Below are 16708 nucleotides of genomic sequence, written 5' to 3' on the forward strand. Positions count from 1 at the left end.
CGCGGTGCTCAGCGCTCCCCGCCGCGGGCCCTGGGGCGAGGCGGCGGGGGTGTGTGTGGGGGTGTCGCTGCCCTGGGTGGGGACGGCGACCGGGACAGGCGGGCGCTGGGGGGGGGGTGGGGGGTGACGCCCAACCCAGAAGCGCCGTTCAGGAGGCGGTGGGGCGGGGCGGGCACAGCCGGCGCGGCACGCCCCGCCGCCGGGGTGGGTCCTGCCGTCGCCGCACTCGCCTTCCATGATCCGCGGCGGCTCGGCCCGGCCCGGCCCCCTGCGCAGCCGCAGGGCGGAGCGCCCGCAGCCGCCGAAGCCGCCGCCGCCGCACTCCTCCGGTGTGCCCCGCGCCCCACGTGCCGCTGCCGCCATGGGCGTGCTGCCGGTGCCGGCGGAGGTGCGCGCCATCCTGCTGGATATCGAGGGCACCATCACCCCTATCGCCTTCGTGAAGGTGAGTCCCGGCGAGGCGGGCGGCAGCGAAGTACCGCCCCACACACACTTCCTGCGGCTGGGAGCCCCGCTGACACTGCCGGGGGGCTCCGTTAGCATCGCCGTTATTACCGTGATCCCGCCCCAGCCCGAGCAGCCGGCGGACGGTGACGAGCCTTTCCCAGGGCTGCAGCCTTACCGAGGGCAGGCCTGAGTTTCCTCCAGAACCGTAAAACCGTGACACGTTTTCTGTTTGGGTGTTTTTTGGTTTGTTTTTTGGTTGTTTTTTTTTCTGAATAATGCTCACGAGAAAACACGCCTCGTTTTACCGATCGCCTGCCCTTTTTGTGGACAGGAGAACAGGGAATTATTCAGATCAAGGGCAGTTCAGTAAATGATTTTTTTCATGAATATGGGGCAGTTGACGCCTCATTTAGGAAAAGCCCTCAAGCGTCAGTGATGCTCAGATGGCTGGAGCTGCCGCACCCCACCCGAATTTGCAGAGAGCCTGAAATACACAATCTTGGGGTTGCCCGCTGCCTTTTCCTTTCAAAAGGGTGGTACAGTCAGATGCTTCCAGTGTCACCAGAGCTGTAGTGTACCTTTTAGACTGGCTCTGAGGAAGTATTTTTTTGCAGAAGGGGTTGTTGGGCGTTGGAATGGCTGCCCAGGGCAGGGGGGGAGTCCCCATCCCTGGAGGGGTTGAAGAGTCGGGTTGACCCAGAGCTGAGGGATCTGGTGGAGTTGGGAACGGTCAGGGTGAGGTTCATGGTTGGACTGGAGGAGCTTCAAGGGCTTTTCCAACCGAGATGGTTCTGTGTATCCTTCCTCCAGCATGCACAGGACCAGTCCAGGGGAAGGACAGCACAGAGATGGTGTCAAGTGTACATGAGGAAGACTGTACTAACAGCAAATGTGTACAAGTGGCTTCCCTTGCCTAGGAGCAGGCTTAAGGCTATCGAAAATGTTGTTTTAGGTTCAGAAGCCAGGGGACTGGGAAGTCTGGGAGGACAGTAGGAGGCATCGGGACAAACACCATAAATATGCTATTAAAATTTTCAGGGCCCTCCTCTCCGAGAGGTTTTGGTCCCTAACCAAGCTTGTATCCCCACAGGAGGGAGCAATTTTCTTGTATTTAAAACACCAAATGGAATTATCCCTGCTTCTGCCATTAGCCTTATTTCTCCATGAGACATCATAGGATTTGGTGGATCTTTTTTGCTGGTAGTTTACAAAGGTGCTTTGTGACCCACACAGTGCAAGGCTCTTGTCAGGCTTTCTAGGTGTTTCTGCTAACAGTTTAACAGATGAACATGACCTACATCTTTCCTGTTGCTGTTCTTTCAGGGCTCTTGAAGAAACATCAGGTCTAGATGACATTACAGCTGCATCCCTCACATTGATATCTTTCAATTTAAATAGACTTTTTACTAAACATCTAACAGAGCAATGAAGTTGGCTACATCCACCTTGAATCCATTTTGCTGTTGTGTGAATACCATGCAATACACCTGAGATGATTTCCTACCCAAATTCTTTCTGTTGCAAGAAAGCCAAATGAGTTACAGTTTTCAATTAAAAGTTTGCTGGAAATCCTGAAAATAACTTGAAACAAGTTATTTCACTTGGACTTCCACTTAACCTCCATAATTTCTATTTCCCTTTAAAAGGTCCACTGCTGGTTTTGCAGGCATTTTATTCTTTAATATTGAAGGATTTTATTTAATCCTTTCTTTATTATTAGAATTATTGAATACGCAAAGTAAGGAAATAGTATGAGCCGGTTGATGGGTGGATTAAGGAAAGATACCATCAAAGAGAATATTTGGCAGCCCTTAGTTAGAGGTCACCAAGTTTTCTCTTTTGCTGAGTCCACCCTGGCAGAGAAGAGTAGATGGCAGGGGAGAGATGTAATTTGATAAACTACATCCGCTGGGATTTGTCAGATTTGTAAAAGAGCAGATTGTTACTGCACTGTGTGACAGTGTGACACTTGCATGGACATTGAAAGGAAAATTAACCCTGGTTGCTTGAAATCCTACAAGCGCTAATTACAGCATGCTACATGAGTGTCTACTGACAGTAAAAATACTCTCCTTCTGTACAGGGTTTAACACTGCTGTGAGTGGTTGCAAAGGCTTAGGAGGGCTGTCAAACTGTGTGTTGCTGATGGCTGTTTCTCCATCATGCCAAGCTGCGTGGGGGCAGCCGTGTCTGGGGCTGGATATGGCCGAGGAGCCTGGCTACGATAGCGCTCACCTCCCCAGCATGTGTGGGAGATGGACAGAGCGATGGGAGTTGCGCGCAGGCAGGCTCAGGTCTCCTGCTAGCCAAGATAAAAGAGAAGTGGGTGAAATTAAAAAGGTCAGTAACAGCCCCAGCTGAACCTCTTCAACAGTTTGCAGCCGCCAGCTTTTGTTGAAGGCCATCTTTGAGATGGAGGTATTTTCTTTCAGGATGCAAAGAGTCTCATGGCTTTTTAAACTTATGCGTCATTGCCTGGGATCACTCCTGATATCCATAAACTGTCCATCACTCCAGCTGTCACATGGGTGTCCCCTCTTGAATCACAGACAGATGCATTTGCTAGTGGGCCAAGGCTTCTACCCTTTTAAAACCCACTGAATCACTGAATACACCACGCTTTCGGAGCCTGGTTGGAAGTTTTTCTTTGCAAGCACTGCTTTTGGAAAGCAATTAAGACCTTTTGACATCTGAGTTGTAAGGGAAGTTAAACCAAGTCAGCAGGTCGGTTGCATTTCCCAGTGGATACTCATTGATTTCCTCCATGATTTAAAAGGTAGTTTAAAAGCAGCTAAGCTCAAATAAACGAGAAGAGAGAGTAACTGGGGGTATTACAAGGCTGTTGATTTTCCTAGACAAGTTTGTGGTAATTTTCTACTTGTGTAAGAGATTTTCCTTTCCCCTAAATGTACACTGTTTTTAAAATATGCAACATGGAAAACGCCATATTGGAGCAATAGAAAATCCTGCAGTTCTGATGCCACATTATGCTCTCAGGGCCATCATTTTCTTAATTCAGGAGCAAGTTAAAGGTGACGTACAGTGAGGAGAAAAATATCACTGGCTGTTTTCTGAGGAGAGATGAGCTCAGGCTGGTTTCCTCCCATCTCCTCCCCATCCCAAATTTTTCCCCATTAAGAAAAGCTCAGTTCTGTACCTGAAGGAAGAAGTTCCCTGCCCTCCCCTTGTCCTGAGGCTCTTCCTGCACTCCGAGATGCTGTCGCAGTGGCTGCTTTTGGCTTCTCGGTTGCAAAATTCCACTGATGAGAGCAATTTGTAATTATTTATGGTTGCCCTTGGGATCTCCAGGAAGGTTTGTAATTCTCCTGTGGCACTTTTCCCTACCCTGTTTCATTTCTTTTGCAAGACTGTCCTATGGAGCTCAGTGTCACTGGACTAGACTTTTCTTTTTAAAGAAAGTCTTCTAGCTCTGGTGAGAAGTTGAGATGTGTTTTCAGAACAACCTTCATTAGGACAAGAGCCCCATTAAAAATAGAGTAGTATAACTTGTCAGTTCACAGTACATACAGTCAGCCTCATACTCAGCTGATGGGAATTTGGGGTCGTATATGCCTGTGGGATATTTTTTGGCAAGCACAGAAGAAGTTATCACCCATCTTGCCATCTTGGGATTTAAAAGTTGCAGCTACATAAGCATTTGTGCAAAAAATCCACCTGCACTAGTCTTGACCCAAGGTTGGCTCTGGCCTGCGACCAGGCAGCCCACCCTTGGCAGGCAGTTTCACAAGCTGCAGTACTGTAGGGAAAGCTGGAGCTGGGAAAATAACTGTACACACCAGCATGTGCACACAGCTGATTTAAAAACAAATCAGCCTTACCTCTGCCAGGTTCAAGGTTCTGCCTGTTTTTCTTGTGTGCTGCCAGGAGACCTTGTTCCCTTACATCAAAGACAACGTGAAGGAGTATCTGCGTGCTCACTGGGAGGAGGAGGAGTGCCAGCGGGACGTCGGGCTCCTGAGGAAACAGGTTAAGTAATGGAGCTACACTGTGTCTCTCTGGGTTTTCACAGCATGCCAGAGACTTTAGGTCACTGGGACTCGCCCAGTCACCCAATGCGGAGAGCTGAGCACGCACACGACCAATGTGATCAAACAATGCCCGTTTATTACAACTAAGAAAGCCCTTTTATAATGTTCTCCCGCACACGTGAGTAACATGCAGTACAAGTCCTCAAGACTGGACAGTTAACTTAGCCCGCGCTTTAAACCTTCTTATGATTGGATAAAAAGTGCCACATCAGCCTTGCCAGGCTCCCTGTCTTGTGTAACTTCCTCTTCCGTCCCAACCCCTTCCAGGGGTCGTTTGTCTCGTCGAGTTTCTCCCCCCTCATTCAGGGTCACGTCCTTATCGCATTCTTGCTTGGCGGAGGCTCTTATCAGTCTTGTTCTCACGCAGGATTGCTCACGTGGCCATTCTCTCGCAGAAAGTCCTCTAGAATCCCAACATATCCCTCTTTTTGTTTTTGAGCAATCCGAATTTCTTGCAGGCCCTTTTGTACCAAATGTCTAACACAAGAAACTAAGCATGGCAAAATAACAGCAAGCATGATAACTACAAGAATTACAATTCCCCCTTGTAACAACTCCTTCAACCATCCTGTGATTCCTAATGAAGCAAACCATTCTGATAAGGGTGATGTTACAACAGTTAACTTCTTCATGTTATCCTTCAGTTTTCTCAGATTCTTATAGATAGATACCGAATAGTCAGATAAATTCATACAGCGCATTCCTTCAAACTCTTCACACCCATGCCCTTGTGCTAAAAGCAGAAAATCAATGGCAGCCCTATCTTGAAGTACAACATATCTAAGACTCTTGACATCCATAGCTAAATCACCTATTACATTGGATGTCAAGTTCATTTGTTTAGCAGTCCAACATGCAAGACGAGTGACTAGTTGTAATGCCTTTTTGGTCCCAACTGGAGACACTAGCCAAAAGGCTGTGGTGTCCATGCGCCATTCTCCTGCTAAGCAAACATCTTGTTTTCAACAGTTCAGCTTTCTTATCTTCTTGCTACGCATGCAGTTTCTTAGCCCCTTGGCTTTGCAGGTGTTCTTCAGCTATAGCCTGTGGTTAAAGTGAGGCCCCTCAGTCTGGATCGCTCACAACATGTCCGTTGTTTTCTAACCATTCCACGAATCCCTCTTTTTGTTTTTGAGCGATCTAGACCCCTTTTATTGTTCGGTCCATCATTTTCATAAAACACTTCCACACAGAGCTTAACATCATTAAAAGATTACAATGACAATCAAAACTGTTATTCAATATAAAACCAAATCCTTTAACCATCTAGTAATTGGTAACGTTTTAGCCAAATCATTATTAAATACTCTTCCTTCTTCAAGATGTAAACTTGTTGTGTAAGCACCACTACAAAACCAAGTATCATTTACTGGTACTGCTGAAGGAGTCACGTTTTGCCATCCTAGCTAGACTGTCTGATTATACCAACCATGTGTCAGAATTGTATAAGGCTGATGCCTCCCAGATCTCGCCTTTCTTTGTTTTGCTGCAGCACTTGCAAGACTTGTTTGAGAGTTGTATCAATCAGGGCTTAGACAAACTTCAAAAACACAGCATACTTAGAATAGCTCTACAGAAGGCTAAAATAATACAGCAGTTACAATTACTAGTTAAAAAGAGTAGGCTAATTTCACTACTCATAATTAAGGGATATGACTAAATACTACAAAAATAAACAGTAAGGAAAATACAGAGTAGCACACTTAATTAATAGGAGTACTAACATTCAGATCTGCAATTGCTAGGGAACCCTGAATGCAGCGAGAATTCAGAGCGCCCTTCCTCGCGATGTGTCCATCCGTAGGTGAGGCATCCAAAGTCGCTGCAAGCAGGTTCAACCTCCAAATCAACAGGCCAAAATAACTGGCAATTTTCTTTGAGCGGAAACATCTGATTTCATCCTTCTGTTGGGTTCCACCCAGAGCCTGGCCAGCACTCCAGGGGGAAAACCAAGGGAGTTTCTAATAAGGTTAAACACTTGAGTTCTTAATTCTTAATATTGCTAAACAAAGAAAGTTGAATACACATTCTTACAGCATTTCATCCTTATTAATAACTACATTTCATCTAAAATACATCTTTCACTAGTGACTAGTAAGTCTATATATCTCATTAAGGAGTTGCAATTTCTGTTAGCATTTTCTCTTAAAAGAATTGGCAACTGTAGTGTAGTTTGTTCTGTTGCAGTAGCAAACATTACCTAGACATTCTGTTTAAATTATCAGTCGAAGAGATTGCAAACTGTTGGTACAGGGCACCCACAGCCCTCACAGCTGGATCCTGAGTGCTGGCTGCCTCTCACACCTCAGGTATGGTTGCACACACCTTGCCAGTAATCACCAGGGACTGTGACCTGTGAAGACACAAGCATAACCTCTTCCCCAGGTTATTAAAGGAAATGGTCCTTCCCAGTTACTCCTTTCTAGGTTTTTGTTAACACTTGAGCTTTACTTTGGACTTCTTGTTGATCTGGTATCTGTGATGAGAAATGACACAATATTGGTGGTACCTGTGAGACAGGGAAATGTTTAAAAGTTCATGACATATAATGTCTTATTTAGCTTTTCTTGAGGTGTAGATTGATACGGTGTATCTCCCCTTTTTTGTTGTTGTAACAGACGCTTTAGCTTTAGTGAGAGTACATTTTACTAGAAGTCAATCTTGTGTCACTGTCTGAGTCCAAAATATTTAAGGGGTGCCTGCTGATCCAAATCCTGAGTAATTGCGGCTTCTTGGTATACTATTAGGGGGAGCCGCAGTAAAGTAAGCAAGCTGAACAATTATTGACCCTTTTGTTACAGAACACAGAGGTTCAGGCCATAATTCTGATTTTCTTTTTCATAACCAACATCTACGACCCCTGGTAAAACAAACAACCCTGTAAGGTTGTAGATGATTTTTTGACAATATTTCCGTCAGGTAGATGGTACAGAGGTGCACTCTCCCTGCAGAGCCTGCACCTAAATTCAAAACAAAAATCAACACAGAATTACTGCCTCCTGCTAGAGGAGGTATTTTACATGTAACACTTAGAACACTGAGCCCAAACAGACAGCAGCACCGATGACTCTGCAGCTGGGCTGCATCTCACATACACAAACAATCACACAACCACACAAAGAAGTCCCCCACACTCCTTACTGACACAACATAGAATGACAAATATTACAAATACGAAGACTCCATTAAGAACATATAAAGCCAGTGCTGCATGACAGCGTCAGCACCTTCTCCGTGAAAAAACTTGTTGCTTTTGTCGGGGGTTGGGGGGGGTGGGTGCGGTCCGAGCGCGCGGTGCCGGGCTGGGCCGCAGGTGGTGACTCCGCGGCGGGGGGGTTCGGGGGGCCCCGGGCCGCCGCCGCCAACTCCATACTGCGCGCCCCGCCCACTGCTCGACCCCGCGGACTCCTCCGATGCCGCCTCATTCTCCTTCTGACGGCATCAGGTGCCCTTCGGGTGTTCTCAGCTCTGGCCGCGCAGCTCTCGGTTTCGCCCCCGCTGCCCGCCGCGGACGCGGCGGCGCGACCGGCAAAGTAAGCAGGTTTTTTCCTGAGCTAACGCGACGAGAGCCGCTAGGGGCGTCGGCATCGGAGGCGGATTGTCAGAACGAGATGCTGCTCCGATTGCTGCAAAAGCAGAAGCATCCACAGCACGCTCGCTGCTCAGCTCTTGCAAAGTCTCACGGGTTTGTTTCCAGAGTGTGCTATAGCTGCTCACTTCTTTTGCTGATCTTCCTCCATCACTGATCGACTCCCAAAGCTGTTTCCCTATAGATTCCCAAGTAGATATAAGTCCCTTTTCTCGGCTCCACCTTAAACTTTCCAGAGTGAATTTATATTTTTTCCCCCTCATAGAGAGGACACACTGGAGGAGTTTCACCACTGCCTGTTCGTCCTTGGCAAGGTAGCCCCATTCCTCCCCGGCCGCCGCCTCTCGCAGATCCGTTATCTTCAAACTCTCCCTCTATCTCTCCCTTTTAAGTTACAGCGTGCTGATTCCCACCTTCAGACACCAGGGCTGTGTCTGGATATGTCAACTGGCTTTCTCCCCCTCAGATTGCACTCCAACGAGTCCTCCTTAGTGAAGACTTTGTGCCAATCTTGAGGCCCCACATTGGGTGCCACTTGCGGGAGAGCTGAGCACGCACACGACCAATGTGATCAAGCAATGCCCGTTTATTACAACTAAGAAAGCCCTTTTATAATGTTCTCCCGCACACGTGAGTAACATGCAGTACAAGTCCTCAAGATTGGGCAGTTAACTTAGCCCACGCTTTAAACCTTCTTATGATTGGATAAAAAGTGCCACATCAGCCTTGCCAGGCTTCCTGCCTTGTGTAACTTCCTCTTCTGTCCCAACCCCTTCCGGGGTTTTTGTCTCATCGAGTTTCTCCCCCCGCATTCAGGGTCACATCCTTATCGCATTCTTGCTCGACTGAGGCTCTTATCAGTCTTGTTCTCACGCAGGATTGCTCACGTGGCCATTGTCTCGCAGAAAGCCCTCTAGAATCCCAACAACCCAACATGAGCCCATACCTCTCTTTGGCCCCCATGAAGGCTGGTTGTCTTGATGGGCAAAAGCCTGGGGAGGTGCTCAGGAAGGGCTGGTGCTTGGTAGGCAGCAGCTCAGCTGCTTCCCTCAGCTTGCCTTTTCTTCATGGCCCCTGAGCAGGTGTTGAACCACAGCTTTCCATCTTTGTGCCTGCACTGTGCCCTTCTCTTCCTGAATGTGCCACCTCTGGCTTCCAGGTGCCTGTTTGGGGAGCAGCACAGAGGGATGGAAAAGTACTTGTCTTGCACAGGGCAGTGTATTCTGCCTCTGTACAGGGACACAGCATCAATTTGAGACCTGTGGCTGTCTGAAGCCAACAGATGCATTTGCTTCCTTGCCTTAATTTCAATAATTAAATACTTAAGCAAGTATAGTTCTCATTAGAGTATTTACAATACAGCTAATTGTTGGGTTTGGAAAGTACAATCCAAGCAAGTGTTTTTAGGCACTACTGAAGTCTGTATTTCCCATTGAGAAAAGCATTCAGTGTTGTAACCGTTCATGTCAAGAGCAGTTCAAGCTGTGTCTTGCACAGAGGTGTGTGGATGCAGGTGTTAGACCCCTTTCCTAAACTGAGACGTTGAGATTGCTCCACTTCTTCCCTCACCTCTTTATCATGGGTGATTCCCAGGCTCAGGAGGACTCGAGCTTGGATGGGGTTGTGCCAATCCCTTTGGAGAGCGGCAGCGGGGAAGAGGAGCTGGAGCAGGTCATCCAGGCTGTCGTAGACAACGTGCACTGGCAAATGTCTTTGGACAGGAAGACTACGGCGCTGAAGCAGCTGCAGGGCCACATGTGGAGGGCAGCCTATGCAACTGGACACATTAAAGGAGAGTAAGTAATTGGGGGTGTGAGTAATTGGGTGCCCCTTTCCCTGGGGCGGGTATGGGGTGCATCTTTCCTCAACTTCTGTTAGCAGATTAGCCGCATAAGCTATTCCTGGAAACAGCTCCATGTACAAGTGCAAATAGGATTACCACCTTGGTGGAGATGACAATATATTTACGTTCAGTCATGGCTTAAGCCAGGCCGCTGCTGTCGTGGAACCAATGGCAGACACTTCATTTCAAACTTGATCATGCAATGAAAGACAACTCCATTGAGCTTAATCTTTGAATCTGGGGACCCAAAAGCTTACAGTAAACTTGGGACTGACCAAGTTGTCTCAGTCCCCACTGGGAAGATGACAAGTGGGCGAGAGTGTTTCACCTTAAGGAATAATCGGCAGGTACATGCTAGGGAACAGCCAATTCTCTGGCCACCTGGACAGAGTCCGTAAAGGAGACAAGTTCTGAGAAACAGAACGAGGTAATGGAAGTGTCACACAGGGCAGTTCTGCTCCCACAACTGGTAGAACATTCATCTGGGACAACTATCTTCTATATTAAAAATTCAGAAAATATCTCAATATTTCTCTATAGAGATTTCTTGCTAAACCAAGAGATTGAGGCAGAAATATGAACTTCTTACAGTTCTCCATTTTGCATATTTTATCCCTGAATTGCACTCACATTTTAGAACAAGCCTAAACAAGCCGGGATGGCAGGGTCAGGTCCTTTCAGTTGTTTCCTCCTCTGTTGTCTCTTTACCTGAGCGTTTCCTGCCTTTCTACTTCTTTTTGTCTTCAGGCTCTTCAGCTTCAACTCAAGTGTGCATAAGTAGGAACGACTGGAATTAAGCCTGATTTTCTTACTTAGGTCAAGAGATACTTGGTTAAACTATGCATTTCAAGTTTCTAAGGAAGTAAACCAAACCCCAAGTTCACAAAGTGTTTTGCCAAAGGAAGAATGAGGAAGAAGAAAAAGAGCTCACAGAAAAATGTAAACATCCACCAGAGAAAGCCACAAAACCCAAAAGCAAATCAAGAGGGACAGCCATCCTGTTGATTTTCTTTTTACAAACAGGGCTAATTGTCTTACAGTGGCCCAAAAACTGTAGAGCTAGCCTTGCTGCTGGGCAGCATTCAAGGAGTGAGATCTTCAAGGTCAACCCCTTGCCCAAATCGAGGCATTGAACTCAGCGTGTGAAAACATGGGGGTGGCTGGGAGTTTCTGCAAGTGCTGTACAACCTCAAAATATTTTCATCTGACATCAGAGAAATTTAATAAGTAACCATGAAAAAAGTGAACTTTTTTTTTTTTTTAAATACATAATGAGGCCCTGAGCAGATGGCCAGGAAGCTGGACATGAAGAAAGGGCCAACTGATGGCTACAAGTCTGCAAAATTCAGTCCAGTGCCTCCTTTTGCATCTATTTGGAGTCATCTTTCTTCAGGTGTTTGGGGGCTCAGATCCTCTTTTCAGGGCAGTACCTCTGGGCCTTGGCCCACATGGCCACACAGAGCTGTGCAGTGCAGGTGGGAAGGCTGCAGTTTGGACTGGGGTGAAAACTTGGTTCCCTGAGGATCACGTCTCCTCCAGCTCCTCTCTCCATCCTCCTGCTATATCAAACTCAAATCCTCTCCCTGCCCTTCTGAGATGGTTTGTGGCCTTTCCTTATCAACCATCACTTGTATTACTGAGGGACTTATTGTCAGCCTCATTTTGTCCCTCTTGAGCATCCTCCAGCCTTCAGTTTCCCCCACTACATGGGTAATCTTGTAAATGTCCTTTGCATACAAAGAGCTTTTACATACATGTAAGTGCAGCACTGGAGAGGTCATGTGGTACAAATGAGAAGGCTATGAGGGAACTGACAGACATGTCCGTTAGCAGTTACGCAGCAGTTGCCTTGACTTTGGTCTTCCTTCCCTCTCTCACAGCTTTACTCCCTGCTGCTGGGCTTGTCTTTATGCAGCTACTATCCAGGAGTTAGATGGAGCTCACATTTTGAGACTCGTCAGCTCGTTGCTAGACTGGTATCTTGTCTTTGCAGCACTCTTCAAGGCTGGAAGAATAAGGGGAGAGATGCTGCTGCCTAGTGAATAGGAACTGGTTCACCCTTTGCAGTGCAGTTAAGCCGGGGACACATCTGGCCTACGGGTAGTATGTACAACCTGACCGAGTCACTGAATAGAGCAGCTCTGACCTCAGTCCCTTAGGGGACACTCCTTCACAAGTAGTTGTCTGGCTTCAAACACAGAATTACAGAATCATCTCGGTTGAAAAAGCCCTTGAAGCTCCTCCAGTCCAACCATGAACCTCACCCTGACCGTTCCCAACTCTACCAGATCCCTCAGCGCTGGGTCAACCCGACTCTTCAACCCCTCCAGGGATGGGGACTCCCCCCCTGCCCTGGGCAGCTCATTCCAACGCCCAACAACCCCTTCTGCAAAAAAAGACTTCCTAAGAGCCAGTCTAATACTAATAAACAGTTCGTACAGTGCTGCTTGTTTAGCTCCTGCAGGCTACAGCCTCCTCTCAGCTCCTCCCTACACACAGTCAGAGCCTGAGACTGTGGGATGAGTTTGCCCCATATGGGTGCAGCTTACAGCTGTAGCTCTTAGCAACAGGGGAACCTTAGTAGCTTGCAAAATGGAGGGGGCTCAGGATGCAAGAGTCTGTGCTCCCCTTATTCTTCCATCTCAGAAAAGTGGCAGGATGCCATCTTCCCTAACCTTTCCTCCCCTCTCCAAATTGATGGGGCTGGAGAAGCTCCTGGAGAAATGTGGCACTGAGGGATCTGGTGGAGAATGGTCAGTGTGAGGTTAATGGTTGGACTGGAGGATCTTCAAGGTCTTTTCCAACTGAGATGATTCTGTGATTCCTGCCAAATGTCTGAGACAGCTCATTAGAGCTGCTGTCAATGACTGCATAGCAGTCAATGAGCTGCTCAGTTGACTGGAGCTAAGAATATATTGCCCACTGCTGAAATAGACTCCCCGGCTGCAGAAGCCCTGAACAGGTTGAGGATGAAGTCCTCTTGCAAACTAATGGGACAGTTGTCACAGTGCCTGGCTAAAGGTGTCCTGGCTCAGGTGCCTCTGGCTTTGCCCTTACCTGCTGCCCTGTTTTGCTCCAGAATCTTCGAGGACGTGGTTCCAGCCATCCGGAAGTGGCGGGAAGCGGGGATGAAGGTCTATATCTACTCCTCAGGCAGCATTGAAGCCCAGAAGCTTCTGTTTGGATATTCTACAGAAGGTGATATCCTAGAGGTAGATAACCTTATCACCTTCCTTACAGCTCCTCCCTCCGCAGAGCACTTCTCTCCCACAACTGCCCTTGCCGTAATGCGTCGTGAATAGAGTTGGGACAGGAAGGTGGGGCCGTGGGTTTGGCCCATGGGAGTTAATCTCAGCCAGTGGAGTATGCTAGCATGGCTGCATCAGCTCCCCGTTACTGTGGGAGAAAGGAAAGGGGACGTCTTGTGTGGGAGCAAAGTTTAGCCCTGCTCTTCAGGTGGCACTGAGCACTGCCTTTGCTTTTCTCTCTCTTTCAGCTCTTTGATGGCCACTTTGATACCAAAATAGGCCCCAAGGTAGAAAGTGAGAGCTACAGAAGGATTGCTGCCAGTATTGGGTGCACCACCACCAACATCCTCTTCCTGACGGATGTCCCTCGAGGTAGGTGGCCTGCCAATCCTGCTGTCTCTCACCTGTGCTCTTTAAACATGTGCTGCTGAGTTGTCACAAGCACCCAGAAATGCTGCAGGTCACCTTGCTTCAGTGGCATCCCCCTAACTGCTGCCACTCTCCTTCCCTACACATCCAGGCTCTCACACAGCTGTGGGATATCTGTGAGCAGTGCTGCCATGGGGGAAAGTAGGTCAAGTAGAAAACCTGCCCTTGCACCAGCAAGCAAGGAGACTGTTAAAGCAGAGTGGTGCATTTGCTGAAGCGGTTGGCATGCCCCATTTACAAACAGGGTCAGTGGGTTTTGTGACCTGTGCTCAGGGGAACAGACAATGTCTGCTGTGCACACACAGTGGCTGGTTCTTTTTGCCACTTACTCTTAGGTTGTGTTTAGCAGCAGGAAAACATCACTCCTGATCACCAGGACTTGACCCCTGGAAAACCAGGCTCAGGAAGCTAATTTAATTTCCTGCCATTGCTGGGAACATCTTTCTCGCAGAAATGACACTGGGTTGTGATCTCGGTCTAAGCCAGCTCAGTCCCCAGGAGTTAGCCCTTACCTCCTCCCCAGCCCTGGCAGGAGAGCTGGTGGGAACTTGCAGTTTTCCCTGGGTCATCTTCCTGTGGCCTCCTGCTGTGCTTGGGGAGTGAAGGAAGCTTGTGAGAAGAGACTCCTGGCAGGGGGTGTTGGACTTGCTAATGCCACAGTCCAACCACAGCCCAGCTTTTTTGTGGCAGGAATCAAGCTGCCAGTGCGTGCTGCCTGCACAGCGCCTTGGACAGCCATCAGCTGGGATGGGGGAGGAGATGGCAAGGCAGCCAGCTCCCATCCACGCACATCACATGGCAACTACAGTCATCCACAGCGAGGCTGCCAGGAGCTAGTCCCTCTCTAGAGCCCTGCACTGCTCTCTCAGTCTCAACATTTAAAAGCACTTCAGTGTTTTGGGGCACCTTCAAGCCATAAATATCCTCATGTGGGGAGGTCAGTGATCAGATGTCATCGCCTTTCTCCCTGCCTCTGTTTCAGAAGCCAACGCAGCTGAGGAGGCAGATACTCATGTGGCTGTGGTGATCAGACCAGGCAATGCAGGACTGACAGATGATGAGAAATCGTATTACAGCCTCATCTCATCTTTCACCGAACTTTTCCTGCCTTCCTCCACTTAGGGAAAGTGGTACGTGCATGAAAGACTGTGCTTCATCTGAATTGTCCTTGTGTAACATTAGGTAACTTTGTCCATAATCAGAATTGAAAACCAAACCCACATCATGTCTTGAACCCGTGACTAGTTCAGGCAGGTATGGATGGAGCATGTGGTATAGGGTCCCTTGTGCAGTAGGACAGAGGCCTGCAGCAGCCATCTGGAGCTGGGAACAGCATGAGGAGCAGCACCTGTAAGCCCTGCTGTTCCTCCCCTTTCCCGGCTAGCAATTAGCTCAGGGGGTACTTCCTTCAGACGCACCCACTGAAATCTGGGGCTAAGACGTCCCACCACCAGCTCCATCATTTTTAGAAACAGTCTGAAAACAAGGTGTATGATGTCCCCCTGTCCCAGAGGGTCCTCCAGGGACCATTAGGGGATATGAGCTTCTTCCTGCAGACAAGGTTGCTAAGTCAAAACTTTTGAAGTTAGAGGAGTTAGAATGCCCTCAGGAAAATGCTGGATGTGGGCTATAATACAGTAGGTTTGGACTGCCACGGAAAAATCCAACCCTTATTGCAGGCAAGCTCTTTAGACCAGGAACAACTTAAATCTTGGCTGTATCCACAGCAGGTCTAAGTACCAAACAGTACAACTTGCACATGGAAGCTGCTTAGAGCTACACAGCCAGCCTACCACAATGAAGTAGAATATATATAAATATAGCTTTAAAAATTAAATTCTAGACCCACCTCACTGCTGCATTGTGGTGCTGGGCTATGGGATCCAAATGACTGATCACCAAAGTCAGCTTGACTACATTTCTGAATCTCCTTTAGCACTAACCCATGGAGCTCCTTCTCGGTAGCCAAGATCAGTCACCCTGTCACACATTCGTAGCACTGGCCAGCTGTGAGCAAACCCTGACCAACAACTGCTCCTGAGAGACACATCCTGCTGCATTTAAGGAGAATTAAAACCCTGACCTTTTCACCCACCCTACCTAAATTGTGCCAATTTCTATCAGAGATCACGGGACTTTTCCTAATGTAGTAAATAAAAACACAACTTTGCTTTCATGTGTTCACTCAATCCCACTATTTAGCTTTCCTGTCTGTCACCAGTGATCCCAGCACCTAAAGGCAAATGTCTTTTTTTTTGAACCTGTGAATACTTTATTTTCCTGCTTTCGCCCTGCTCCGTCCTTTCTTTAAGGCAGACAACCCTGTCCTGCCAAGGAAGCTGTATTACCTCCCTGACCGTCTTACGATTTCAGTAGGGGCGCAGGAGTGAGAGCCACAGCAAGGTTATATCTAGTGATACTGGAGGCAGAGGCAGTTTGAAACCCCAGTTCCCTGCCTTCGTGCATGAGTGTCTCTTGCTCCTTAAGCATTTCTGCGTGGCTGCGCTTGAGCCTGCCCTCACGGCTGGCCAACATAGAATACTAAAGCACATGTTGCCTTCCTGAGCTCTGATCTACAGCTGTCCCTGATGAGGGAGGCTGCTGTGTAGAGAAGAAGGAAGAAACGGGCATTTTGAGAGGATACCACATCATGCCAGCACTGCCCTTCTAAAACTTGATGGTAGCAGGTAAGGCTGTGAGGCAGCTAGTCTGGATGCCTTTCTGAGCTGTGTAATGAGTCTGATCCTAGAAAGAACCTGCACTGTTACAATAAGTGTATCTGCATGGCTGAAGAGTCCCTGGCTTCCTTAGGTGTTAATTTTAATCATGACACTGTAAATACTCACCTTTTGTTTTGCCTTTGCCATCAGAAAGCTATGCATGGGGTAGGGGACAAAAATAAAAACTCACTTTCTCCATAAAAGCACTTTATTTAGTGGTCATGTTTCAGTGTTTATCAGTTGTCACTTAGTTATACTGAAATGTCTTGTTAGAAATACTCTAAGAAATGTACAAAGTTATCACCAAAACCTGAAGTTCAGTTTGGATTGCATATAGGAAAAGGAGAGAAAAAAAAAAAAAAAAACCACAAACGTCTTTTTTT

The 16708-nt window shown here is 47.8% G+C and overlaps 1 protein-coding gene across 1 annotated transcript; it reads left to right on the forward strand.

Annotated features, from left to right (window-relative positions):
- The first annotated feature begins 122 nt into the window (after window positions 1-122).
- ENOPH1 (enolase-phosphatase 1) lies at window positions 123-16553 on the forward strand. Its single transcript, XM_074904891.1, has 6 exons — window positions 123-445; window positions 4333-4434; window positions 9679-9881; window positions 13008-13140; window positions 13425-13548; window positions 14588-16553. Exons 1-6 carry the CDS (start codon window positions 236-238, stop codon window positions 14725-14727), a joined length of 912 nt encoding a protein of 303 aa, XP_074760992.1. The 5' UTR covers window positions 123-235; the 3' UTR covers window positions 14728-16553.
- The last annotated feature ends 155 nt before the right edge of the window (window positions 16554-16708 follow it).

Source organism: Athene noctua, chromosome 4, assembly GCF_965140245.1.
Source record: "Athene noctua chromosome 4, bAthNoc1.hap1.1, whole genome shotgun sequence".
NCBI lineage: Eukaryota > Metazoa > Chordata > Aves > Strigiformes > Strigidae > Athene > Athene noctua.

Coding starts and splice junctions, on each gene's coding strand:
- ENOPH1 (XM_074904891.1), top strand. CDS start 236: ATGATCCGCGGCGGCTCGGCCCGGCCCGGCCCCCTGCGCAGCCGCAGG. Junction 446..4,332: donor CCCCTATCGCCTTCGTGAAG/GTGAGTCCCGGC, acceptor GTGTGCTGCCAG/GAGACCTTGTTCCCTTACAT. Junction 13,549..14,587: donor CCTGACGGATGTCCCTCGAG/GTAGGTGGCCTG, acceptor CCTCTGTTTCAG/AAGCCAACGCAGCTGAGGAG.